The 25,552-nt window shown below is 59.7% G+C and overlaps 1 protein-coding gene and 1 long non-coding RNA gene across 3 annotated transcripts in view; one reads left to right on the top strand and one right to left on the bottom strand.

Annotated features, from left to right (window-relative positions):
* Positions 1-25,552, top strand: part of CARM1 (coactivator associated arginine methyltransferase 1) — a 38,009-nt gene that overhangs the window by 10,953 nt on the left and 1,504 nt on the right. Inside the window, exons 2-15 of one of the 2 annotated variants that reach the window (XM_070625521.1) lie at positions 11,950-12,075; positions 13,542-13,648; positions 14,442-14,546; positions 16,625-16,735; positions 17,759-17,936; positions 19,790-19,880; positions 19,996-20,077; positions 23,869-23,954; positions 24,129-24,218; positions 24,565-24,702; positions 24,785-24,874; positions 24,950-25,062; positions 25,155-25,232; positions 25,455-25,523. In XM_070625521.1, the coding sequence (XP_070481622.1) occupies positions 11,950-12,075; positions 13,542-13,648; positions 14,442-14,546; positions 16,625-16,735; positions 17,759-17,936; positions 19,790-19,880; positions 19,996-20,077; positions 23,869-23,954; positions 24,129-24,218; positions 24,565-24,702; positions 24,785-24,874; positions 24,950-25,062; positions 25,155-25,232; positions 25,455-25,523 (1,464 nt within the window). The remainder of the gene's footprint in view (positions 1-11,949; positions 12,076-13,541; positions 13,649-14,441; positions 14,547-16,624; positions 16,736-17,758; positions 17,937-19,789; positions 19,881-19,995; positions 20,078-23,868; positions 23,955-24,128; positions 24,219-24,564; positions 24,703-24,784; positions 24,875-24,949; positions 25,063-25,154; positions 25,233-25,454; positions 25,524-25,552) is intronic. The other variant, XM_070625522.1, reaches the window with a different exon arrangement.
* Positions 6,403-7,670, bottom strand: LOC139084148 (uncharacterized). Its single transcript, XR_011541499.1, has 2 exons — positions 7,511-7,670; positions 6,403-6,833 (listed from the first exon to the last, which is right to left on the bottom strand). It is a non-coding gene; the product is annotated as an uncharacterized lncRNA (long non-coding RNA).

Below are 25,552 nucleotides of genomic sequence, written 5' to 3'. Positions count from 1 at the left end.
CGTTCTCTGCCACCCAAGCCACACACGCCCCGCGGGGAGGCGCAGTGGCTCCAGCTCCCTGCCCATTTTATAAGCGAGGAAACAGGCGCTGAGAGGTGGGTGGCATAGTCACGATGCCAACCCTGTGGGCTCTGGGCCTCCACTCAGCCCTGCCGAGGGGTCAGTGCTGTAAACGGAGATTCAGCCCCTGGCGTGGGGAGGGGCCCACCCCCCGCCCCTCTGGTCCTTGTCCTGTATCAGGGCAGTGACGCTGCTGGCCTCCTCTGGAACCCAAAGCCAGTCTTTCCTCATTCCTGTCTGGTTGCTGATTCCCTTCTGGTCCCCTCCCGCCTGTGCCACATCTGGAGTCACATCTGGTGCAGCCCGTCCTCCTAACTCAAACATCCTGTTCTCCGAGGCCGGCCTCGGGCACAGAGGGTCTCCCGGAGCCCCAGGGGCCTGGCGGAGGCCCTTCCGGCAGCACCGCAGCCACAGGACATCCTGTGTCACCTCTGGGCCAGTGGTCAAAACTTTTCTGTGAAGACGGGCCCCAGGTCAGCCTCAGCCCCCAGGCTGGTTTCCTGCATCACTCGGTCTCCACCGAGGCTGACCCTGCCCCGTCCCCCCACCTCTTCCCGTGTGGGCTCTCTGAAGCCACCCCGGTCCCCAGGTTGAGGCCCCTCAGCTGGCCGAGGGCAGCCCCGTCCTGGGAGCCACGTTCAAGATGCTCAGACCTGTGAACAGCTCTGCTTTCGGCACTGAACAGTGCAGGAGCCAGAGATGGAGGGACCAACTGGTTGCTCTGAGGCTGGGTCCCCCTGCACAGCCTGGGGTCCTCCTGCTGCTCCCGGACATGCCTCATTCCAACCCGGCCCCCCAGGCCTCCCGAAGCGTCCCCTCTGCCAGGGGCCTCCCTTGCCCGCCTCGGCTTGCTCAGCTCCTGCCATGTGTCGCGGGTGGTGGGGACCCTGCTGACACTCAGAGCAGAATCAGTACCTCCCTGTGGTGGTGAGGCTCACCGGGACGCGCCTGCCAGCCGTGGTCAGCCAGCCAGGCCTGGCTGTGCCCGGGCCCAGAGCCCACATCCTGCCCAGCGCCCTAGTGCAGCCCTGACAGCCTCCCGGGCCCAGCTCTCCTCCTGAAGGCTGGGGCACAATCTGCCCCAAGCTGCCGGTTCCCCAGGCTTAGCTGCTCCCAGCATGTCGGCTCTGTGTGCCTCAGTTTCCCCTCTTGAAACCGAGCTAAGTGTGCCCTGGAAGGTGGCCGGGAGCATTGTACAGCATTAGCTGTTTGCTTCAAAGTCACGGCCAGAGAAGAAAGACTGGGTGATGGAGGCCAGTGGGGCGGCCGGTTTGTTGCCCGCCCCCCATGATTATCCGCTAAGCTCCCCGTGCAGGGCGAGGCCCCGACACATCTGCTGGCCCTATTGTGGCTCACAAAGGCCTGGGCTGCGCTCATTAGCATGGCGGGGAGCATTTGCATGTAACAGCTCCCGCCCAGCCGGCGCCCCCAGTAGGCTTTCCAGCAAAGCCAGGCCTTCTTTGTCTGGTCCACCTGTCCTCGGGGTTGCCCTTCCGCACACCCCACAATTCGACTCACCCTCAGGCCCCTCCAGACCAGGCCTGCAGGACCTGAAGCCTTCAATCCCCTAAGGCAGAGCCAGCCTCCTTGTCCCCCATGGTCCCCCACGGAGAGGCCCCCTGCAGGATACCCCCCAGCCTCTGCTCCCGAAGCCATTGCTGATTTATGAGCTCTGGGGCTCTCCAGTGCTGGAGGGGGCCAGCCCTCCTCCAGCCTGGGGTCAGCCCCGGGGTTGCGCAGAGGGCCTGCCTGGCCGTTCCCGGGGTGCCACCCCCAGAAGCAGCTCCAGCTGGCTTCCAAGTTCAGGTCCTGCAGTAGGCAGGCAGGCCTGTGGCCCCAGTTGTGCTGGGGACCTTCCCCAGATACCAACAGGAAACCCTGGAGGGGTCCCGGCCCCCCCAGATGGCTGCCTGGCTACCTCTGGGACTGGGGGCCTCTTCCATCCTCGGCCCTGCCCCCCCCCCGTGTCCTGTCACCCTGTCACTGGGTGACTTTGGAAATGACTCGTCCTCCTGGGAAACCTGTATTCGCAGGGCCCCTTTTAAAGTAGATTGAACTTTTTGACTTTGTGAGCTGCCCGTAAATTGCCAACCCGGGACCCCAACGTGCCAGCAGAGGCAGCTGGCTGTGGAGCTGTTGTGAAATAGTTTTAAAGGAATGAAGGGTAGAGTGGCGAAGGCCTGTGCGTTGCCACCCCCACCTTCAGAAATAAAACATTGCCCAGAGAACGCTGCCCCCTCCCAGCTCGTCTCCCCTAGGGGGGTCCCGTGTTCCACTCGCTGGTGCTCCGCCTTCAGAAGGGGCCGTTTTGAGGCGACCTGAAGACCCAGCCAGGAGCCTTTGGAGCCCAAAACAAGACATTCCCAAGAGCTGTGGGAAGCTGGTGGCTCTCCAGCTGGGCCAGATGGCTCCTCCTGGGTCCCTGAGGCCCCCGAGAGCCTTCTAGTTGTGCTGGTCCAGTTGTCAGCTGGGGGACAGGGCCAGACTCCCAGTCTGGGTCCAGTGTGGCCTTGTGTCCAGAATTCTCTCCAGGACTCCTCTCTCGGTCTTTGCCTCTGGCCGGGGTGCCTTGCGGAGATGGGGGCCCTGTGCGCTCGTGGCTCTCAGGCTGGCCCCGCGGTGTGTCAGGTCTTATGACAGCAGTGAACGATGCGTTATTATTTTGTTTTTCTAGACAGGGAAGAGGAGGCTGGGGGCCGGGGGGTGAGGGCCCAGGTGGCAGAGCCTGGATTCACTCTGAGAGCGGTACCTCCCCCTTCCCGGTGGCCTCCCCGCAGGACAGGGCTTTCCCGGGTGACAGCTGCCTGGAATGTGGACTTGTGATGCCCCGGGCTTGAAGAAACCTGAGCCACTGGTGGCCCTGGGAACCCTGGCCTGGCTGTCTGCCCCTCCTCCATCCCAGCCCTCGGAGGGTCCTTTGGTCACAGAGCCTCCCCAGCAGAGGACAGGCATGTTGCCACCACCCTCCACCATCCAGCAGGGTTGGGGGGGCACCTAGTCAGACCTGCTCACTAGGAGGACCAGATGGGCCTGAGTAGACCCCAGGCCTCGCCCGTCCCGAGTGCCTTTTGTCTGGTTATCTTTCGTGTACAGGGCAGAAGTGCAAAAGTTCCGTGTCTTCCTCCCTCCGGATCCCGGCCTGTCCCCGACCCCGCTGGTCCTCTGGTGTGACCTTCCTGCACAGTTTTTTCAGGCATGCGTGCATCAATCTCTCCCCAGGAGCCCACCGGGCTCTGAGTTCTGCAGTTTGCACAGTGGGAGAGGAGCATGCCCACCGAGAAGGACCTTCCAGGGGCAGCCACCCAAGTCATTTTATTGTGTTTCTTTCTAGACAAGCCCCAGGCACACAGTGCGCCTGGCCCCTCCCCGACCTCTGTCGCTTTTGTGCCTGTTGTGCATATGTTCTGTCCCTAGCAGCGGGGCAGTCGGTGTCTTCACTGGCCGCACCTTCATTTGCTCCTTCGCAGGGGATATAGGTTTTCTGCCACTGTGAGGGGTCCTGTGTCTGCGTATGACCTTTACAAGCAGCGCTGTAGGGTAAGACCCCGCAAGGGGATTTCTGGACGGAGGTCTGACCAACCGATTGCCCGGAAGAGGTGCCACAGTACACGGGCTCAGGGGCTTGTCAGGGGCTGGGATTCACCTGGCCAGGGCCGGGCAGAGGAGCCCAGGGTGACCTCATGGTCACCCAGTACCCGGGGTTGGGCAGTGTGTGGCAGCTGCTGCCCAGAGCATCTCCCAGGACAGCGCAGGAGCAGCCGGCTCGGGTTACACCGGCGAGGGAGGCCAGGCGGGGTGAGGATTCCCGGGGTGGGAGTCTCTTCTGACACGGAGACTGGCCTTGATCTGAGGACGGGGACAGTGGCTGCTCCCGGTCCCCAAGTACTCAGTACACTTCCTGCTGCCTCCGTTATCTCCGGGGACCCTCACGGCAGCGAGGGGTCTGGTCCCCGTTTCCCAGACGGGCTCTTGAGCTCAGAGGTGAAGGCAGGCCCTCTGCGTGGGTGTGTCCTCTCAGCCCCGGGGCTGTGTCATGACTGCCATTGGACAGATGAGGAAACCGAGACCCAGGGCCACACAGCTGAAGAAGGGCAGGTGTGGCCTTCCTGGAGGCCCATCATCCAACCCCTGGCCTGCCTGGCCTGCCTGCTGGGTCAGCCGGGATGCTCTCTTCCCTGTCCTGGCCCCTGGGGCGCACGCCTCACAGGGACAGAGGAAGCTTCCTGCGCAGAGTTTACAACACGTTGCCACCCAGGGCAGTGGGGCCTGTGCCTCGGGGAGACGGGCCCTTCCCGGAGGGCAAGCCCTCCATCCCCCAGGGCCTGGCTCCACTTGGATGTCACCGTCTCCCCGGGGCAGTCTGTCGCCCCCATACTCCCGAGTTCCCTCCTTCCAGCTCTTGTCACCCTGCAGTCTGGTCGCTGCTTGGCCCCAGAGCCCACATTCGGCACACAGCTGCCTGGGGAGCCGATGGCCCCGAGCAGAGGATGCCGCTGGGTGGGCAGAGGGAAGCATCTAGATCTTTCCATGCCTCGTCCTCCGCTTCACCTGACCCTCCTCTCTCCCGTGGAATATTTTCCTCTGGAAGCTGAGCAGCCATGTTTTATTTGGCGGTAGGAGGCGACTGAGTAAGAGACCTCCCATTCGCACGAGCGCTTTGACTCCCCCCAGGTCTGCCAAGATAAATAGCTTTCATTACTCCTCCTTTGGTGGCACTGCTTGTTTTCCCGCCAGAGAGGCAAGGACTTGAAATGTGGCCTTTTTTTTTCCTTTTCCCTCCGGAGCCGGGGGTTCCTTTCCCGTCAGGCCCTCCCCCTCTGCTCCCCACGAGGCCAGGAGCGGCTCTCACCCTGCGCGAGGATGGAAGGCTCCGCGGGAGGAGAGTTTGCCTCCAGCGTTTGTCCTTTTCCACTGAGCCCTTCTGAGCCAGGTCTGCCCGGCCTGAAGGGCCCTTGTTTTGTTCTTTCCAGAAGCGAGGGGGAACGGTAGCGTGCGGCCCCCCCAGTGCCCAGCGCCTTGAGTAGTTAGTGACCTTCCCTAGGCCACCACGCCGTCAGGGTCTGCGCACCTGGAGCCCTGCTGGCTGCCTCCTGCTTGTAGGGGAGGGGCTGGCCTCCCATACCTCGGGCCCCGAGGCCGCCGTGGGTCGGCATCCCACAGGTGCGGGCCGCATGCAGAGCCCTCGTCTGTGCCTCACCTGGTCGTCGGGGGGCGAGAAGGGTGGGTGCTGGAGGACCTCCTGGAGGAGGTGACAGGGACGCAGGAGAAGAGGGGAAGGGTGTTCCAGGTCTCAGGAGCCACAGAGCCTGGAGAGACATCCTCTGTCCGTGGTCTCGGGGCATGGCGAAGTCAATGTGGCTTGGCTAGAGAGATGACGGGGCATGACAAGGCTGCAGACATTGGCAGGGAGCTCCTGAACCCTCTAAGGAGTTTAGACTTGTTCCAGAAGGCTCTGGGAAACCATGGAGGGGTGTGAGCAGGTGGGAGACCGCAGCAGACACTGTGGCTAGGAGGTGACTGGAGGCTCGGCGCATCCCCTGGGACCATCTGGTCAGGGCCTGAGACAGGGCGCCCTGTGTCCACCTCTCCGAGTCAGCCAGCTCTGCTGAGCCCACCTGGGTGCCTCGCCCAGGTCAGGCCCAGCAGTGGGGTGGCGAGCAGGGCGTTTCCTTCAAGCCTGGGACCTAGGAGCCCCTGTGCCTCAGGGTCCCCCAGTTTTGTTGTCCTGGATCCCATGGGCAGGAGGGGATGGCGGGGGGCTGGTTCTGTGTGGGTGGGGAGCAGGCAGTCTGTCCCCAAGAGGCGCCCGTGTCCCAGCCTCACTCATTTGCTGCCTGCCCTGTCTCCATCGCCTGCCTGTCACCCAGCACCCTCCTGTCACCCAGCACGGGGGTCCCACAGAGTGCTGCCTGTGGCTGTGGGGCAGACTCCCAGCCCCGCTGTTCCCATTGCTCCCTCCTCCCTCCTGGGCCCCTCCAGGGCAACGCTCCTCCTGCGTGTCGCCCTTACTCTCAGTTCTCACGCAGAACACTTACTGTCACCAGGCGCTGGGGGTGTCCCCACACCACGCGCTTGTCTGACGCCAGCTGGGTGTCCTACGGTTCCGCTCAGTGCTGACACTAGCTGGAGAGGCCGTCGGATCCTGCAGTCGAGGGCTTAGTCCCGCAGGACCATCCCCCACCCCCGCTGATCGCAAGTCTGGGTTGTCACCTGTGCTTCTGAGCAACCTGCAGTGGTTGAGGGTTGAGGGGGCTCGTTGTGAGTCACAAAAGACACCTGCATGGCTCTTAGCAGGAAATTCCCCGAGTTTTAGGAGCTCCATGCCAGGAATTGGGACGAAGACCGAATACCTATTTTTTATTATAAATGTGAATATCACAGCCCCCTTTTCCCTCTGCCTTCCACGTGCTGTTCCCTCTCACTGGAGAGTTTGTTCCTGGTCTCTCCCCCGGGCTGGGTCAGGTGCCATCTCGAGCCTCCTGCAGTGTCCGTGTTCCCCTGGCTCCGTGCCCCTAACCTGGGGATCCTTGTCACTCGGGCCACCCGGCTGTTCCCGCCTCCCCTGGGCTGGGGAGGGCGTCTCCGCTTCCCGGTGTCCGGTGAGCACATGAGGAAGCGCGTGCAGAGGGAGCTTCGTGCCCTCCTCTCTGCGCCTGTGGTTCCAGATGCCTCGGCCGCGTTGGTAAGCGAAGTTTTACTGGCAGTCAGCCGCGCTCACTCCTTTACTTATTGCCTCTGGCAGAGTTGAGTCATGGTAGCAGAGATTATATGGCCTGCAAAGCCAAATATAGTTACCTTCTGGTCCTTTACAGAGAAAGTTGGCCATCCCCACTCCTGGAAGCACAGAGAGGTTGTCCAGCACGTTACTTAGGAGCCCAAACCCTGGAGCAGTCAGCTCGGCCACTCACTCACTGTGTGACCTTGAGTGAAACACCTAACCTCTCTGAGCCCCGGTTCCTCGAGCCAACAGGGCGGTAACAGTAGATACTCCCAGGGGTGCTATGAGGAGTCAGGGGAAAGCGCAGGAACAGAGCCTGGCCCTGGAAAGTGCTGGTCCTCATGGTCTGACATCTCAGCCCCATCCCAGGCTCAGCGGAGTGTGGGCGAGTGCCGGGCCCAGCTCCCCATGGGGACTGGGGTTCATGACATGGGTGCTCGGGAGCCTTGCTTCCCGGGAGCAAGCCAGGTGGGGTGGTTTCCTGTCCTCCCGGGGTCCCAAGCACTGCTCACCCTGCAGGGTTGGCCCTGGCTGTGGTGGCCCTTCACCCCCCACCCAGAGCCTCTGCAGGACAGACTGGCAGCGTGGCGGGTGGGAGGCCAGCTCACGGTACCCGGCGGGGTCTGGAAGTGGGGCAGACAGTCCTGGCGTGATGGATGCTCCCAGTCTGGAGTCCTTTTCTCCCTGCCCCCCATTTGGACCCCGCCTCAGGAGAGCCTCTGCTCTGCCCACCTCCAGCCTGTGCGTCCTACTGCAGAGAGAGGAACCGGGAGCCTGGCACAGCCTCTGGCCCACAACCCCCTTCGAGGTCCAGTGGCCCGCCAGCCCCTCTCTGCTGCCTGGTTCCCTGGGCCGGCCGTGTGTCCACAGCTCCTGACACGCCGGCTGCCAGAATAGGGGGGTGCTCTCTGGTTGGTTCCTGGAGTCCGGACACAGTCAAGTTCCCGCCTCTTCAGGGTCACCCATTGATGGCTGAATGTCATGGTGACTTGAGAGGGAGGGGCCCACCTTCCAGGCTGCCAGGCGGTTTCTTGGCCCCCAGGGCCGCGCTGCTGGGGGGACCTGACCACCACTGCTGGGTCCAGGCCCCGTGGGGTCTGGGCCCTAGGCACTTTCTGGGGGGCAAGCTCTCTCCCCTGGGAGCCATCCACAGCCAGGAGGTGGGGTGTGCATCCCAGCTCTGCCCGGCCTCGGGGGCCCCAGGCCACTGAGTGAGCAGAGCCCTGTGCGTGCTGTCCACTGGCAGATAGGGGCACCACCGCCCTTCGTCCTGAGAGCTCGTCCTGGCAAAAGGGGGGACGGCGGGAGGGAACAGCATGTGCAAAGGCCGGAGCTGGCCCGCAGGGAAGGGCTGGGGAGGGGAGAGACTGATGAGCGAGGAGTATGGTCGTGCCAGGCCTGCACTGCCAGCCCCAGAGCTTGGGCTTCTCTTGAAGCTTTGAAAAGCTCTAGGAATGTGGTCCAGCTTTTCATTTTGGTTTGTCAGATATTTACCGAGCGTCTCCTGGGTGCCTGGGGCTGGCCTGGGGGTGGCATAGCCGTGACTCTTACGAAAGCCTGCCTCCTTGGGTGGTGGGTGCCCCTGCCGTGATTGGATGGGTCAGGTCACCCTCGGCGCTGGCCTCCCTGGCCTGAGCCCAGCCCCTCTGGACGCAGCCAGCCTGCGCTCAGCCACAGGTTCTTGTGGTCGCCTGCCCGGCGCCAGGTGGCAGGGGGCGCCCAGGGCAACTGGTTGGGTTGCCAGGCTGCTTCGTAAACAGAGGCCTTCTCTGGTCTCACTGTCACCCTGGCGCAGCCAACAGATCGGCTTTATCTCCTGCCCCAGGAGGGGTGTGGGCATGGCCACCATGCCAGGGTGTGGGGTCCCTTCCTGGGACCTGCTTATTGTTGGACTTGGCAGCCCCTTATCTTGGGTCCCCTGTGGGTGAGCCTGGGGCCGTGGTGGCCAGGACACGCTTCCCTCCCATCCGTGGCCAGGAGGGTGACCGTGCCCCGCTGTGGCCCAGGAGCCCTCCTCCACGGCCTGGCCCCGGCCCAGTGCTCAGACTACACAGGCAGAGAGCAAGGCCACGGTGCACAGCCTGAGGCCCTTCAGCTCCAGATTCACACATCGAACGGTGATCTTTGTCTATTGAGATAAAATTTACATAGTGTTAAACAAACCCGCGCAGGGTGTGTAATTAAGTGCTGTTTGGTGCGCTCACAGTATTGCGTAACCGTCACCTCTGTCCTGTTCCAAAACATGTCGTCACCCCAAAAGGAGACCTTGTATCCATGAAGCAATCGCTCCCATTCTCCCTCCCCAGCCCCTGGCTGCCGCCAATTTGCTTTCTGTCTCTGTGGACTTACCGATTTCTTGATGTTTCATTTAAGTGGGATCACAAATGTGTGACCTCTTGTGTCTGACTTCTCTCCCTTGGCGGCGTGTTTCTGAGGTCCATGCACGTGGTAGCGAGTGTCAGGACTGCCTGCCTTTCTGTGGCTGAATTGTATGCCCTTGTATGGTTTTACCACGTTTGGTTTAGCCGCTCCTCGGCTGGTGGGCATCTGAGTTGCTTCTACTTTTCGGCTCTTGTGAACATCACTGCTTTGAGTATTTGCATACGAGTGTGTGTTGAGTACCTGCTTTCAGTTCTTTGGGTCTGTACCTTGGTGTGGGGTTGCTGAGTCAAACGGTAATTCTATGTTTAACTTTTGAAGAACCACCTGTTTTCCATGCCGGCTGCACCATTTTACGTTCCCACCAGCAGGGTGTGAAGGTTCCGATTTCCCCATCTCTCACCGACACTTGTTCTTTTCCCCTTTTTGGTTTTAAATTACAGCCATGGTGGTGGGTGTGCAGTGGTAGCTCACTGAGGTTTTGATTTGCATTTCCCTGCTGATTAGCGATGGTGAGCATCTTCTCACGTGCTTCTCGGACATCTGTGTGTCTTCTTTGGAAAAATGTCGGTTGAAGTCCTCTGCCCCTTGTTGTCGAGGAAGATTCGTCCTGAGCTAGCATCTGTGCCAGTCTTCCTCTATTTTTTATATGTGGGTTACCGCCACAGTGTGGCTGAGGAGTGGTGTAGGTCCGTGCCTGGGATCCGAACCCGTGAACCTGGGCCGCTGAAGCAGAGTGCCCCGAACCCAACCTCTACGCCACGGGACCAGCCCCCTTAGCCCCTTTTTGACTCGGGCTGTTTATCTTTTTTGTTGTTAAGAGTTCTTTATATATTCCAGATGCTAGATCCTTCTCAGGTATGTGCTTTGCAAACATTTTCCACCGTCCAGTAGGTTTTTTCACTTTCTTGATAGTGTCCTTTGATGCACAAAAGTTTTTGATTTTGGTGAAATCCAATTTATCGAGTTTTTGTTTTGATACTCTTGCTTTGGGTGTCGAATCTAGGAGTCCTTTGCTAAACCCACTGTCCTGAAGATTTGCCCCTGTGCTTTCTTCTCGGAGTTCTACAGTTGCTGCTCGTACATTTAGGTCCTGACCCGTTTGAGTTGGGTTGTGTGTGTGGTGTGAGGTAGGGGTCCCTGCAGAAGCACGTGGAGAGCGCTCGTCCCAGCACCAGCTGTGGGAGAGAATATTTTCTCCCTGTTGGATGCTCTTGGCACCCTTGTTAAAAATCAACTGACTGTAAACGACAGGGCTGACTTCTGGACTCTTGAGTTCGTCCCACTGATCTCTGTCTCTCTTTGGCCATGCTGTTCTGTTTTGATTACTGCACCTTGGTAGTAAGTTTTGAAACCTGGGAGTGTGAGTCCTCCAACTTTGCTCTTTTTCAAGATTGCTTTGGCTCTCCTGGGGCGGTTGGGAACACTTCTGCCCATCTGTACACGTGCTTCTCTCCATGCATCTATTTCGTCATTGTCTGCATAAGTTGCAGACATCACGAGAATTCTCTCTACATACTTCCACGCGAGTCTCCTAAGAATAAGGGTGTTCTTCTGCAGACCACAATGCTGTCATCACATCATTTAAAATGACCGCACCTGTAGTCCACGCTCACATTTCTCCACGTGGCCTCCGTAGCTTTTGGAGAGCGTCTCGTCAGGCTTCAGTCCCAGGTCACTCAGCATGTGACGGGCGCGGCTCCTGTCTCCCTCACTCTGGAACCCTTCCCAGCAATGGTCGTCTTTCCTGACATTGCCGTTTAGAGGGGACAAGCCAGGTTGTCTTGCAGACTGTCCCTGTGACCTGGCCATGGCTGTTGTCCCCTTGTGATGGGACCAGGGTAACGTTTTTGCCAAGAACACGACACCAACGCGGCGTCTGCCCGCTGCACTGCCTCAGGGCCGCAGCGTCGTGTGGTTCATCCTGTTCCTGCTGGCACTCAGTGCCCCGCTTTGGTGAGCTGGGCACACCACGTGCTCGTTGAAGGAATGACTGGAAACAGTCGTGGCGGCGCGCGCGGGATGCAGGACTGTCATGTGCTGGGCCCTCTGCCTGCCCCCCCCCGTCAGTCCCATTTGGTAGATGAGAAAACCGAGGCTCAGGGAGGTCAAGGGACACACTGAGTGGCGTGGACGGGGCATGAGCCCAGGCTGTCCTCCAGCGGCCAGGCTCACGGTCACTATGCTGCCCCAGGACAGGGAGGAAGGGCTCAGCCGGAGAACCTAGAAAGGGCCCTGGGAATTCCCTCTTGACCCTCCCCCAGCTATGAAGGCCAGTGATACCCCATGTGACCCAGAAGGATTGGCAGATGCATGCCCGCCTCCCTCAGCTGGGAAGCGGCTCCCATGACCCTCTGACCCTGCAAACCTTGCCCTTGGCGGCTATGTCTCCCTACCGCAGTGCCCGCTGGGTGCACAGGGGCCTGGCGCCAGGAGGTGCACCAGGAGGCAGTGTCCTGGCAGAGGCGCCCCTGGGCCCAGAGGCCTCGCTGGGCCGCACAGCGCCTGGCACCCCCGTCACAGCCCTGGTGGCCCTGGCACACCCGGCCTCCTGTCCCGCAGGCATTGTTCCTGCGTCCTTGTCGCCTGCTCGGCCACCCCCTCGTCCTCAGCGAGGGCTGACAGGCAGGGCACGCAGCAGCGCGTGCAGGGCGGTTTCACAGCACCCGGAAGAATCTGGGAGCCGAGAGGAGTGGGTGAGGGTGGCAGGGACATGGCTCAGGCAGAGGCGGCTGAGCAGAGCCTCGTGGCCGGCCGGGGACCTGTGGCTCACGCCGCCTCTGTCATTGTAGATGAAGACGTGTGCGTGTTCAAGTGCTCCGTGTCCCGGGAGACCGAGTGCAGCCGCGTGGGCAAGCAGTCCTTCATCATCACGCTCGGCTGCAACAGCGTCCTCATCCAGTTCGCCACGCCCAACGGTACGATGCCCCTCCCGCCCCGCGGGCCTGGCCCCTGTTCCCTCCTCCCAGAGCCCTGGCCCCTGGAGGAGGCCGTCAGGGTCTGGGCCGGGCCCAGCCGACACTGGAGGATGGGCAGGACGAGGGGCTGGGGCGGGCGGAGCGCAGAGAAGCCACCGGAAGGTGCTGAGCAGACGCGCGTACGGGACACGAGTGGACACATGAGGTTACGGAGGGGCTGGCGAGCCCCAGCGAGCGCTGCTGGTGGCATGGGGCAGGGGCAGCAGTGGGGGCAGTGGGACGACCAGGGCTGGAGACCCCTGAAGGGACCTGAGCCCTACAGCCCGTTTCCTCCAGGAATAACTTAAGTTCATTGTTAAAAAAAAGAGAGAGGAAACACCACCAGGGTTAACCATTGGAAGTTGGTGGCTTAGATCCCTCTAGTATGTGTTTGTTTTTGCTGAGGAAGATTGGCCCTGAGTGAACATCTGTGCCAATCTTTCTCTGTTTTGTATGTGAGATGCTGCCATAGCATGACCTGATCAGCGGTATGTAGGTCTGTGCCCGGGAACTGAACCCAGGCCGCCGAAGCAGTGTGTGCCGAACTTAACCGTGAGGCCATCGGGGCTGGCCCCCTCTAGTCTTTTTCTACTGTGTGAATATTTGCATTTTGCTTTTTCCCCTTTCGATCCTATCTGTTGTTTAAATTGTGGTGAAGTATACGTACCAAAAAACTTCCCATTTGAGCCCTTTTTGAGTGTCCAGTTCAGTGGCATTACGGACATTCACATTGTTGTGCAATCGTCCCCACCAGCCGGCTCCAGAACCTTCTCATCTTCCCAAACTGAAGCTCTGTCCCCATTAAACACCAGCTCCCCCTCCCCTCCCCAGCCCCTGGCCCCACCTCCTCCTGTCTCTCTGGATTTTGAATTGCTTGATGCAATTCAGCAGCCATCGTCTGTGTTAATAAACACAGTTCCTTTTAAAGGGCCGCATACCATCAGTCCTGCAGACCCACGGTGATGGCGTCTCTGACTGTTTCTCAGTCCCCTCTTACTGTCACCGAGGCATGGCGTCCCTTGTGTCCACTGCCACGCACAGACACGCTGTGAGCCGCTCGGTGGGCTAGTGGTTATTTGCTGGGACGAAGCCCAGAGGTTCTGTGCCCGGGTCAGCGGGCGTGTGCCCTCCGGAGGCTTCGCCGCACTTCCTTTGACAAGGAAGCGCCCAGGCCCGCCGCCACCCACCCTGTGGAGCACCCCGGCCCCCAGTGCGGACACCTGCCTCCTCCCGTGTCAGCAGCCACATGGCAGGCTCGGCTGCCCTTCTTCTTGTCCAAATTTAAATATTTGGGAAAAAGAAATCGTCGTGTCGCATGTGCTCAAGGTGGAAAAGTCGGGTGTGCACCTCTTTGGAGAGAGGGTCCCCGGTCCCTCTGGTCCCCGTGCCCCTGCGACGGCTGCGCATGACCCAGCTCTCCCCTGCAGATTTCTGTTCCTTCTACAACATCCTGAAGACCTGCCGGGGCCACACCCTGGAGCGCTCGGTGTTCAGCGAGCGCACCGAGGAGTCCTCCGCCGTGCAGTATTTCCAGGTGGGTCCCTGCGGCCGTGGCCCAGGGCCACCGGCTGCCCAGCCTGGCTCTGCCCCCACCAGCTCGTCCCCTCGGGCAGGGCTCCTCCACTCGCTGGGCCTCAGTTTCCGTGTTTGTGAAATGGACACGCCAGTGCCTGCCCAGGGGCTGCTGCAAGGATCAGAGTGCAGCTGCTGCTCAGAGCCGAGAGCACTGTGCGGAAGGCGAGTGTGGCCGGAACGTCCGCAGCGGGTGGGGCGGCCGGCGCTGGTCCACACGCGTCAGACACACGGAGGCCTCGCCTCCTTCCCGACAACTCGAGGAGGGAAGGACTCTTATTGTCCCCATTTTACAGATGAGAAAACTGAGGCTCAGGGAGCTTCAGACTTGTTCCAAGTCATACAGCTCTTATGCACAAGAGCCAAGGTGGGAGGCCAGGTCTGCCCGATGCCGAGGCCCGGGCCTCCGCCCAGGCCACACCGCCTCCCAGTGCCTGTCGTCTTACAGAGACCCCAGCACCCCGCCCACCTGGTGCTCTGAGTTCTGGGTTCTGTCAGATCTGCTTCTTTGGGGCCCCTGATCTCAGAACCCCGCCCAGGGCAAGTCTTGAGTTCTCCCGATTGGCTTCCAGCTCCAGGCTGCATTGGCCACGGTGACGGTGGGCGGTGTCCCTCCTGGGGGCCAGGCTGGCGGTAGCGGGGAGACGGCCTCTAGATGGAAGTTTCTGCCCGAGGCGGCCCCCATGTCGCTGGCCGGCCAGGGCCTCGGCCACCTGTGTCTGTCGCCCTGTGCCACTGGTGCCTGTCTGTTGCAGTTTTACGGCTACCTGTCCCAGCAGCAGAACATGATGCAGGACTACGTGCGCACGGGCACCTACCAGCGCGCCATCCTGCAGAACCACACGGACTTCAAGGACAAGGTGAGTGGCTCCGCAGGCGCCCCGCCCCCCACGCCTCTGCCCGCCGTGCCCACCTCGCTGTCAGTTGTCTCCAGGTTTTTTTTGCTCATTGACTTTATTTTTACTTTTTTCGGATTACAAAAGCAAAATCTTTGTGTCGGGACCCAGGGTGTCTAATACAGCCATGGAAGGTCTGTCCTTTCCCTCCAGAATGACCGCGGGCAGCAGTGAAGGTCGCTTCCAGGTTTCTCCCCATTGTATGCAGTCACGCATCGCTTAACAGCGGGGCTGTGTTCTGGGAAATGTGTTAGGTGATTTTGTCTTTGTGTGAACATCACAGCATGTCCTTACGCCAGCCTGGCTGGGACAGCCCCCTACACACCCAGGCTCCGTGGGACTCATCTATGGGCCCACTTTCAGATACGCGGTCTGTCATTGACCGAATGTCAGTATTCGGTGCATGACTGTACCAGCTTTTTTTTTTTTTTTGAGGAAGATTAGCCCTGAGCTAACTCTGCCAGTCCTCTTTTTGCTGAGGTAGCTTGGCCCTGAGCTAACATCCGTGCCCATCTGCCTCTATTTTATATGTGGGACGCCTACCACAGTATGGCACGCCAAGTGGTGCCATGTCCGCACCCGGGATCCGAACCGGTGAACCCCCGGCTGCCGAGAAGCGGAATATGCGAACTTAACCACTGCGCCACCGGGCTGGCTGCCAGTGTATATATTTTTGAGTTATTTCATTCAACCTTTTTTTTTTTCACAAAATGGGATTGTAGTTTATGTGCTCTTCTTGCAAAATACTTCTCCCCCGCCTAGTGGGACGTCTTGGGACTTATTATTGAGTCCCATGAATGTAGTGTAATTTACCTAGTTATTTCCCCGGTTCCTTTTAAAATCTTAACGTTGCCGAGTGACGCATACTCGTGACTAGAAGGAGCGAGCAGGGCAGAGTATGCGTGATCAGAGGTGAGCGATTACTCCCTCTCTTCCCACGGCCTGGAGTCTCTGGACCCCCCGGGAGCCTGTGCCTTCCCAGCGTGTGTCAGGGCTCTCCACAGGTCCGCGCCCTCAGCAGCCGGTGCCCTGGTCATGCCCCCAGCAGTGCTGGAATCCCCTCAGGACCCAGCCCACAGCTGGGGAGGCACTGTCCTCGCCGGGCCGGGTGGCCTCCTGAGCAGGCCACGCTGAGCCCCAGGAGGGGCACGCTCCTTCAGCGAAGTCCCTGCGAGCTCCCCCAGGACAGACATCCCTTCCTTGGCTCACCTAGAGCTCCAGTGGGCTCCCCGAGGCCCCCATGTGACGGTCCCAGCACCCCCGGGCGCTCATTCTGCGCCTAGAGCAGTTCTCTGTTAGAGCGTGCCTGTCACCCCAGAAACTTTTCTCCTGATGCTGCTTGTGAGGAAGCAATCCGACGAATCCAGAACGTGGGACAGTCTACCATGCCCCGGCCTGGACTCTTCCAAGAGCCCACGGCACAGGGGCCGGCAGCTCTTCAGGGGGCGCCCAGCCAAGCCACTGGCCACTTCTGCAGGCAGGGTCAGCACGGAGCCAGGAGATGCTTCCGCCCACGGCCCCTGGGCCCCTTTTGTCCCTGCGAGGGCTGCAGAGGTCCCGGGAGCACACACTCAGCTGCCAAGCTGGTCCTCAGCCCAGCTGACCCAGAGGCCCGGGGGCCCCTCCCAGCATGCTGACGCCCTGTGGGGCCTGGAGCCGGAGCCTGCCCACCTGGTGCCCTCCAGGTGGGCCTGCCTGGTCGGGCCAAGCCTCAGTGGTCACACAGCCGGGCTCAGAATGCCCTTACCTAGCAAGCGCTTGTTCCCAGAGAGACTCTGGGCACCGTGACACTAGTGACAGCCTGTCCCCCATGCTGCATCAACCCACAGCCCAAACCATTCCTTCTCGGGTCCGAGAGTGTGTAATGGGCTTCCCGTCCTCGCCGTCTGTGCGAGTCCCGCTCTGCTGCCCTCAGACCCAGAGCTGGGGCTCGTGTGCTCCTCGCAGCACGGGGCACACCCAGTGGGGTTGTCTGGCAGGGCTCAGACTGGTGATGTCTGTCCCTTCATTGGCGTCTTGTTCTCACCACCCCACCTCCCCAGATCGTCCTTGACGTGGGCTGTGGCTCTGGGATCCTGTCGTTTTTCGCCGCCCAGGCCGGAGCAAGGAAGATCTATGCGGTGGAGGCCAGCACCATGGCCCAGCATGCCGAGGTCAGCGGCCTGCGGGGCCTCCCGGCCCGTCCTCGTCCTTGTCCTCTCCCAGCCTGGGGAAGCCAGCCCTGCTGGGAGGCCCCAGGAGACCTGCCCCCAGATCAGGGGAGGCTGGGGACATCACTTCTCTACTTGAGTTTCTTGTCCCCCAAACTGAATGGTTTTGGGAGGGAGAGGGGCTTGCTGACCCTGGGGCCATGTCCCCTCCATGACTGGGGGTCACCCACGGGGTTCAGGGGTGGTTTGGGCCTACAGGGGGTAGACTGTGCAGTCACACAGGCCCCGGGCCAGCGGTCACCCTCTCTGCACCCCACTTCCCACGTTTGCAAAATGCATTTCACCTCAGGATTTCATTTTATGGGTGTCTGCTGTCATTTCCATTTCTCTTTGGGGAAAAATGCACTGAAACCTTCATCCACAAGGTTCCAAACCTGGAAGCTACAAAAGGGTAACGAGTGAAGACGCCCCCCACGCACCCTGCCCCGGCTCCCAGCCGCCCTGCCGTCTCGGCCCCGCGTTGCTGTCTCCACTGTGTTGCCGCGTATGGAGCCTCCTCGCTCCTCCCCGTGGCTGCAGAGCATCTTTTGTGTAGACACAGAGTGTTGGCGAACTTAGGCTGCTCGCAGTCTCTGCAGACCAGCGCTGTACTGAATGCTGACACACTGTCACCTCTGCCCTGCGTGACTGTCCCCAGGACAAGTTCCTGGCCCTGGAATCCCTGGGCGGGACGGTGTGTCCAGGTTCTGCTCTGGTGGCTGGAGCAAAGTCTCCCGCCCCTGTCTCTGCTCCCGTCAGCACTTGTCCCCGCGGGGTGAAGCTGATGTCAGGGGCGGGCAGCCGCGGCAGGGCAGCCAGGAGAGGGCTGGGGCCGCCGCGAGCTCCTAGGGCGCCCGGCTGATCGCAGCTGTGGTTAGGATCCGACGAGGGAGGCAGAGGGCGTCTGGTGGCCACATGTGGACGGCCCCATGGCGGGTGGGCGCAGGGACTCCCAGTGATGTCCCTGGCCCGCCCGCCCGCCCGCAGGTCTTGGTGAAGAGTAACAACCTCACCGACCGCATCGTGGTCATCCCCGGGAAGGTGGAGGAGGTCTCGCTGCCCGAGCAGGTGGACATCATCATCTCGGAGCCCATGGGCTATATGCTCTTCAACGAGCGCATGCTCGAGAGCTACCTCCACGCCAAGAAGTACCTGCGGCCTGGCGGTGAGTAGCCCTTGGCTGCTGGGCCCAGGGTACCTTTGGAGAGGCCCTGGGCGCTTCGCCTCCGGCACGACTGTGGTCCGGCTGCCTGCTGGCCTCGGCGGCGGCTTGCGGTGCAAGGGTCGTCTGGGCCTTCGCTCCCTACCCCAAAGCAGGCCAGACAGCCTCCTGCCTGGGCTGCTCACGCCTCCAGAGAGCCTCGGGCCACCCCTGCCATCTCGTGCCCTGGTGTCTGGGGGACAGTGTCTGGCAGGAAGGTGGTGGTATAGAAGCTGCAGGGAAGTCGTGGGGGCCCCTTCCCGAGGGGCTGACTTGTCGTCTTTCTCCCTTCATCCCCAGCTGTGGACCTGGCCCTCAGGGAGACGGGGGTGGGGGTCCTCGTGTGTTGGGGGCAGCTGTCCAGTGTGCCCATCTGTGGCTGCCTGCCTGTCTGTGCTCCTGGGTCATTGGGTCACTGGGAGGGGCGGTCTTTGCACGGCCCTGGGTGTCTGCACAGCCCTGGGCATCTGCATGGTGTGTGTCGGTTCTCTGCTCGCTTCTGGGTTTGTCTGAGTACTAATGTATAAGCAAGGAGTTGTGTGTGTGCGTGTGTGCATGGGGCACGGGGTCACTGGCTAGGGCAGCAGCAGGGGCAGAGCGTGGGAAGCCGGCAGACTTCCCGCCGGGGTATGTGGCGGGCGGGGGTGGGTGGGTCTGTGGGGGGCCCCCGCCTCAGCCCTCTAGCCTTCCTGGATGCAGGCTGCAGGGCCCTGCCCGCACTCGCCTCCCTGGGGGGGCTGGTGGCTGCCATTCCCCACGGCTGTGTGCTGTGTCTGTGTCCTGCGTCCTGGGCGTGAGTGTGGAAAGTGAGGCCGCCCGGGGACTGTCCTGGACTCGCTCTCCTCCCATCCCACCCTGCCCGTGGGCCAGGCTGGGCCGGGGATGCGGCCCCAGCAGAGTGGCCTGCTCCTCACAGGATGTGAGGACAGACCCTGCTGGTCAAGCAGCCTGCCCAGGATGAGGCCCAGGCCTGCGCTGCCCCAGCCTGCGGGAGTGTGGCTCCAGTCAATCTCAGAAAGCTCTTTGGGGGGATTCAGGGCTGGGGGCTGCCCCAGAGGCTGGCAGGGGGCCTCCAGCCAGAGGGAGCGTCTCCATCCTCCGCAGTGGCTGCAGCCCAGGCTTCTGGCTCAAGGAGAAGGCGGATTCCCGCTAGCGCCTCAGGGCCCTCCCCCGCAGAGAGGAGGGAGGGACGGGGAGGCCCACATCTGGTGGCCAGGTGACCGGGGCCTCCCAAGCCTGGCTCTCCCGCCGCTGGCCCGGACTCATCTGTCTGTGCGTTAAGTCACACTGATGGAGGCCCAAGCGGCCCCCGCCTGCCTGCCAGAGCCTGGGCAGTCCCTGTGGTGGGGGTGCGGCCAGATCCCCACCAGCCTGTGGCCCCAGCTGAGGTCACGGCAGGCGTAGCTTGGGGCTCACCCTCGCTGTCCCGGCTGCCCGGGTGTCCAAGGGAAACAGTGCCTGGGAGGCACTGCCCTGTGGATGGCAGGCCCCCAAGTCCTGGCCACACCCTGGGCGCCACTCACTTCCCCCGAGCCTCGGGGAGCCTTCCCGCCTCCCTGCCCCGGTAATGGGCCACACGGCGGGCCTCGTGCCTCCCCACTGGCTGTCCAGGCTGAGGGAGGTGCTGCAGGTCATGTGCTCCTTGGGGCCACTGGCGAGCAGGCACTCAGGACCTCTGTGTCACATGAATGAATGAATGAATGAATGAGAGGCCAGGAAGGCCCAGGGTGGGGGGTCCTGGGCCCCTTAGAGGCTCTCCCAGGCCCTGCGGGATGTCCCACCCTGACACTGGCACCCTGCCTGCCCCTCGCTCCCAGGAAACATGTTCCCCACCATCGGTGACGTCCACCTGGCACCCTTCACGGACGAGCAGCTCTACATGGAACAGTTCACCAAGGCCAACTTCTGGTGAGTGCGCCGGGGCCGCCTGCTCGGCCGGCCGCCTGTCCTCCTCCTCCGTGGGGCCTGAGACACGGGCCGGACGAGCTGCCGGTGACCTCGCCATGGGCGGGCCTTCCCACAGGTACCAGCCCTCCTTCCACGGCGTGGACCTGTCGGCCCTCCGAGGCGCCGCGGTGGACGAGTACTTCCGGCAGCCTGTGGTGGTGAGTGGGGCGCCCGGGCGTTGTCGCAGTTCGTGTGGGACATGGCCCTCCTCTGGGGTGAGGCGAGGGGAGCAAGCTGTGCATCCCTAAGGAAGCCACTGCCCCTCTCGGAGCTCTCACTTCCGCCCCAGCACAGAGGATGCTGGAGGTAACACACTCAGCTTATGGGAAGCACGCGGTACATGCGAGCTGTCACCAGACACATGGACCCCAGACACGTGGATCAGCCTGTGGACTGATGGTGATGGATTTTTAGTTATTGAGGTTTTCACAGTGATACACAGACCAAGGTTCAAAAACCAAAAACTTACAAGGGGAAAGCCTCCCACTTCTGTCCCCAGCCACACAGTCCTCCTTCTGGGAGGCAAACAGTATCTCTTGTCTGTCTTTCCAGAAGTTTTCTACCTAAATGTGCATATACAAATAGATAGATATTTGGACGTTTTTTCCTCTCAAAAGATAGCATAATCAGCATACAGTTCTTACTAGCTCTGTGGTCAGAGGACATACAATGTATGGTTTTAGTCTTTTGAAATTTGTTGAGAGTTGCTTTACACCCAGTGTATAGTCTCTCTGGTGTGTGTTCTGTGTGTACATGAGAAAAAAGTGTATTAGTCACTTGTTGAGAACAGTGTGGTATTAATGCCATTAGGTCACAGCTGGGAATTGTGTCGGTCCAGTCTCTCTCTCTGCCGACTTTTTGATCTACTTGTCCTATCACTAACTTATTTTTCCTTTTAGTTCTGCTGGTTTTTGCTTTATATTTTTCGACACTATGTTATTAGGCGCATACAGGTTTAGGATTATTATATCTTCCTGTTGATTGATCCTTTTGTCATTATGAAAAGTGCCTCTTTTTATCTCTAGGAGTACTTCTTGCCTTAAAGTCTCCTTTTTTTTCTGATAGTAGTTCAGCTACTCTGGCTTTCTTTTGGTTAACCTTTGTACAATATATTGTTTCATCCTTCTACTTTCAGCCTTTTTGTATCCTTATTACTTAAGTTTTCTCTCAGATAAGCAGCATATATATGAGTCTTGTTTTTTAACCAGATTGATGTTTTTTATCTTTTAATTAGAATATTTAGACCATTTACATTTAATGTAATTATTGGTCTGTATATGGGTATAAATCTGTCATCTTACCATTTTTCTGTTTATTCTGACTGTTGTTTCTTTTTAACTCTTTTCTTGCCTTCTTTTGTTTTAACGAGGTATATATTCTTGTTTCCCCCTCCTGACGTCTCTCATTAGTTTCGGGAAGCTCTTGGGCAGTATGTCCTTAAACCCTCCCCGTGCCCCATTCTTTCTCCTTCTGGGACTCTGATTCCGTGTACATTAGACCTTTTCAGCAGTCTCAGATGATTCTTACACTCTCTTCTGTATCTTCCATCCATTTTTCTCTCAGTTGCTTCATTTTCTTATTTTCTACTGATGCACCTTCCAGTTCCAGTCCTCTTTTCGCTGTGTCTAATCTGATTTTCTTAGTTTCAGTTATAGAATTTCATTTTGTGTATTTTTCACTATTTCGGTTCTCCTTGAAATTCTCCATTTTTCCACCTTTTTTCTTGCACACAGTAATTGTAAGTCTCTGATGACTTCAGTATCTGGGTAAATGGTAAGTGTACCCGTCTTCTGTTCATCCTCTGGGTTTTGGTTCTCCATCTCTGGTTCTGTCTCGCTGTGCCTGGTACCGAGCACTGGAGCAGCCCTGCAGGAGGCTCCCTCCCAGGCTGGCGGTGCTTCAGGCAGTGCCGGCCACATGGACGCAGCACACGGGCCTGGCAGGCACTGAGGTGTGTGGGGGCTGCTTTCAGGCTCCGCTTGGCTGGTCTATTTCCAGCTTCCCTGTAGAGCAAGGGTTCTCAGACTGTTTGGTCTTGGGGCCCCTTTGCGTTCTTAAAAATGGAGGATCCCAAAGAACTTTCGTGAATGTGTGTTATATCTATTGATATACCTATTGGTATACCATTATATCTAATCCAGTATATCTATTGATATACCGTTAGTATCTATTGGTATTAAAAACTGAGCCCAAAAAACTTAAAAATACGTATTTGTTTTTCCTCCCGAAAGCCCCAGTACACAGTCGTATATTCTAGTTATAAGTCCTTCTGTGTGAGCTGCCACAGCATGGCTACTGACAGACGAGTGGTGTGGTTCCGCTCCCGGGAACCGAACCTGGGCCACCAGAGTGGAGCATGCAGATCTAGCCACTAGGCAATCAGGGCTGGCTCTAAAAAGACATATTTTTATTCATTTATTCATTTTGACTTATTTTAATTCATTTAAAAATAACAGTAAACCCATTACATGTTAACATAAATAGCATTTTTAAAAATTTTTATTTATTTTATTTATCACTTTTTTTGAGGAAGGTCAGCCCTGAGCTAACATGTGCTGCCAATCCTCCTCTTTTTTGCTGAGGAAGACTGGCCCTGAACTAACATCCGTGCCCATCTTCCTCTACTTTCTATGTGGGACAGCTACCCCAGCATGGCTTGCCAAGAGGTGCCATGTCCCCACCCGGGATCCAAACTGGTGAACCCCGGGCCGCTGAAGTGGAACATGCACACTTAACCACTGCAACACTGGGCTAGCCCCATAAATACCATTTTTAAGAAATACATATTTTCCAAAACTTTCCAGTGAGAATAGTTGCATTTTTAATTTGCAAATCTTTTAATCTCTGGCTTAATAGAAGACAGTTGGATTTGTTCCGCATTCAGTCTGTGGTAATGTCAGCTTTGCCTTAACGAATGAACAAGGCAGAAAACATCTTAGTGTTATGAACAGTTTTGGCCTTGAGGCTGCTCTGAAGGGACCGCGCTTTGAGAACCGCTACTTTAGGGCGTGGCCCTCACGGTCGCAGTGAGCTCGCCCGGTGGTCCACAGGGCCCCGCGTCCCAGCCTCCCAGCAGCAACACGCTGCTCAACTGTGGCTTTGTTGCGTCTGAGAGCCGTCTCTGCTGGGTTTCTCTAACCCCACCCCAGACATTGGCAGATGCCGCCCAGTGAGATGGCATGCAGAATGTCCACCTCCTTTTCCACACTTCCTCTTTCCTTCGCGTCTTGGCCCCCTGCGCCCCATGTTGCTTTCCCCACCCAGGGAGGCCCCTGCAAGGGCCCACCCCAAGGGGAAAGGCTCGAGCCAGAAGCATCGCCCTTCTCTCTAGGACCTTGGCCCCGAAGCCGCGGCTGCTGCAGGTGCTCTCCAACGCCTTCACACAGCTGGGGCTGTTTCCTCCTCTGTGTTTCATTCGGCTCGTGTAGCTCTTGGCAGGAGTGGTAGTCTGATCTAAAATCTCCATCGTAGCTGCGAGTGGACGTCAGCACTCAGTTCTCCAACTTGCTTTTTTTGTGAATTTGCTAATGATTCCTCTCAGAGATCTCTCCCTGTCTGTTCATAAGGAGCCTCTTCGTCCTTTGCACGCGCACACCGGCTTTTATAGACGGGCCACCGTTGGCTTAATTCGACGGTACCCACGTGTCGCTCCTTAGTCTGTGATTACGCGTGTAAGCCTATGCACATCCACACTCATCTGTAGGTTACACTCCCACAAGTGGAAGTGCCAAGTCTTGAGTGTGTGTAAACAGTTGTCACTTGAGAGCTGCCATCCCACTGCCCTCTGTGGTGTCGTGCCAGTTCATCCTCCCCCAGCAGGTCTGGCGAGGGCAAGCTGGTTTTAGCCCAGTGGCCTAGCGGCCATGGCCAGACTCAGGGAGGGGCCGGGCTCTCCCCTCCTCACTGGCCCCTGCACCCAAAGCCAGGTCACACCTGTGGTCTCTCCCAGGACACATTTGACATCCGGATCCTGATGGCCAAGTCTGTCAAGTACACGGTGAACTTCTTAGAAGCCAAAGAAGGAGATTTGCACAGGTACCGATGGCGCCCAGGCCTGCCCTCCAGGCCCAGCTGTGCAGGGGTCAGGGCCTCTGGCTCCCCGGGGCACTCTGCCACCCCCGGGCATGTGGGTGGTACCCCAGGACCTGCCCCCAGCTAACCCCTCCTCGCCTGGCAGCCCCTGTGGCTCATGCTGCCCTTTGCTCCCAGGATAGAAATCCCATTCAAATTCCACATGCTGCATTCCGGGCTGGTGCACGGCCTGGCCTTCTGGTTTGACGTCGCTTTCATCGGCTCCATGTGAGTGTGGGCGAGCAGAGCGTGCTGGGCCCAGCCTGGGGACTTCCCTGCAGTCGTGACCCCGAGCCAGGGGCTGGGAGAGCGGGCCATGACTCCTCCAGGTTCCCCTGTCCCTTCCAAAAGACAGTGCGAGCTCGCCTTCCAGCAAGACTGTTGGGGAGGGTGTTGTGGGGCGGGGAGGGCGGCATGCATGCGGCCGTGTGTCTGGGACAGCCTGGTGGCCAGCCTGACTCAGCTCCAGGGCCCCAGGGGACCGGCCAGAGGGGGCAGGCACCTGGAGAGAGCTCAAGGTGCACAGGGTGGTGGCTCCGGCCCCATCAAGCATCTGCCTGTCATTGCTTGGCAGAATGACCGTGTGGCTGTCCACGGCCCCGACGGAGCCACTGACCCACTGGTACCAGGTCCGGTGCCTGTTCCAGTCGCCACTCTTCGCCAAGGCTGGGGACACGCTCTCAGGGACATGTCTGCTTATTGCCAACAAAAGGTGCGTGCTGCCGCCGGGGGCGGGGGAGGCGGGGGCCGTCCAGCCAGCTGACTCGCGGTCGCCTCCCCTGCCCCGTCCGCAGACAGAGCTACGACATCAGTATTGTGGCCCAGGTGGACCAGACGGGCTCCAAATCCAGCAACCTCCTGGACCTGAAGAACCCCTTCTTCAGGTAGGCGGGGCGCGCCTGCTCGGGGGGCGCCCTTCCGGCGCAGCCGGCCCTACCCACGGTCCGTCTCTGCCGCAGATACACAGGGACAACGCCCTCGCCCCCACCCGGCTCCCACTACACGTCGCCGTCGGAGAACATGTGGAACACGGGCAGCACCTATAACCTGAGCAGCGGGATGGCCGTGGCCGGTGAGCGGGCGGGCAGACCGCGGGCCATGTCTGGGTCACCCCTGCCAGTGCGCCACTGTCCCCACCCCTGACACCTCCCTCTCCGGGTACAGGGATGCCGACCGCCTACGACCTGAGCAGTGTTATCGCCGGCGGCTCCAGCGTGGGCCACAACAACCTGATTCCTCTGGGTGAGTGTCCCGGGGCTGGGGGCGGCGGGGCTGGGTCTGCATACAGTCGCTGGTGTCCTCTCTTCCTCTTCCTGGGGCTCCCGGCTCAGGCCCCTGTCCCTTGCTCTCTGCCTCGCTCTGCCGCCGCTGCACCCCGGCCTGGGGTGCCCACCGTGCAGCGGGGCTGGGGCAGGCCGGGCGGGTGACCTGTCTCCCTCCTTCCTTCTCCCTCTCGCTGCGCAGCCAACACGGGGATTGTCAATCACACGCACTCGCGGATGGGCTCCATAATGAGCACGGGGATTGTCCAAGGTAACGCGGGCGGGGGAGCCGGGCCGCCG

This window comes from Equus przewalskii, chromosome 6 (genome assembly GCF_037783145.1).
Source record: "Equus przewalskii isolate Varuska chromosome 6, EquPr2, whole genome shotgun sequence".
NCBI lineage: Eukaryota > Metazoa > Chordata > Mammalia > Perissodactyla > Equidae > Equus > Equus przewalskii.
This window is presented reverse-complemented; position numbering and strand designations above follow the sequence as displayed.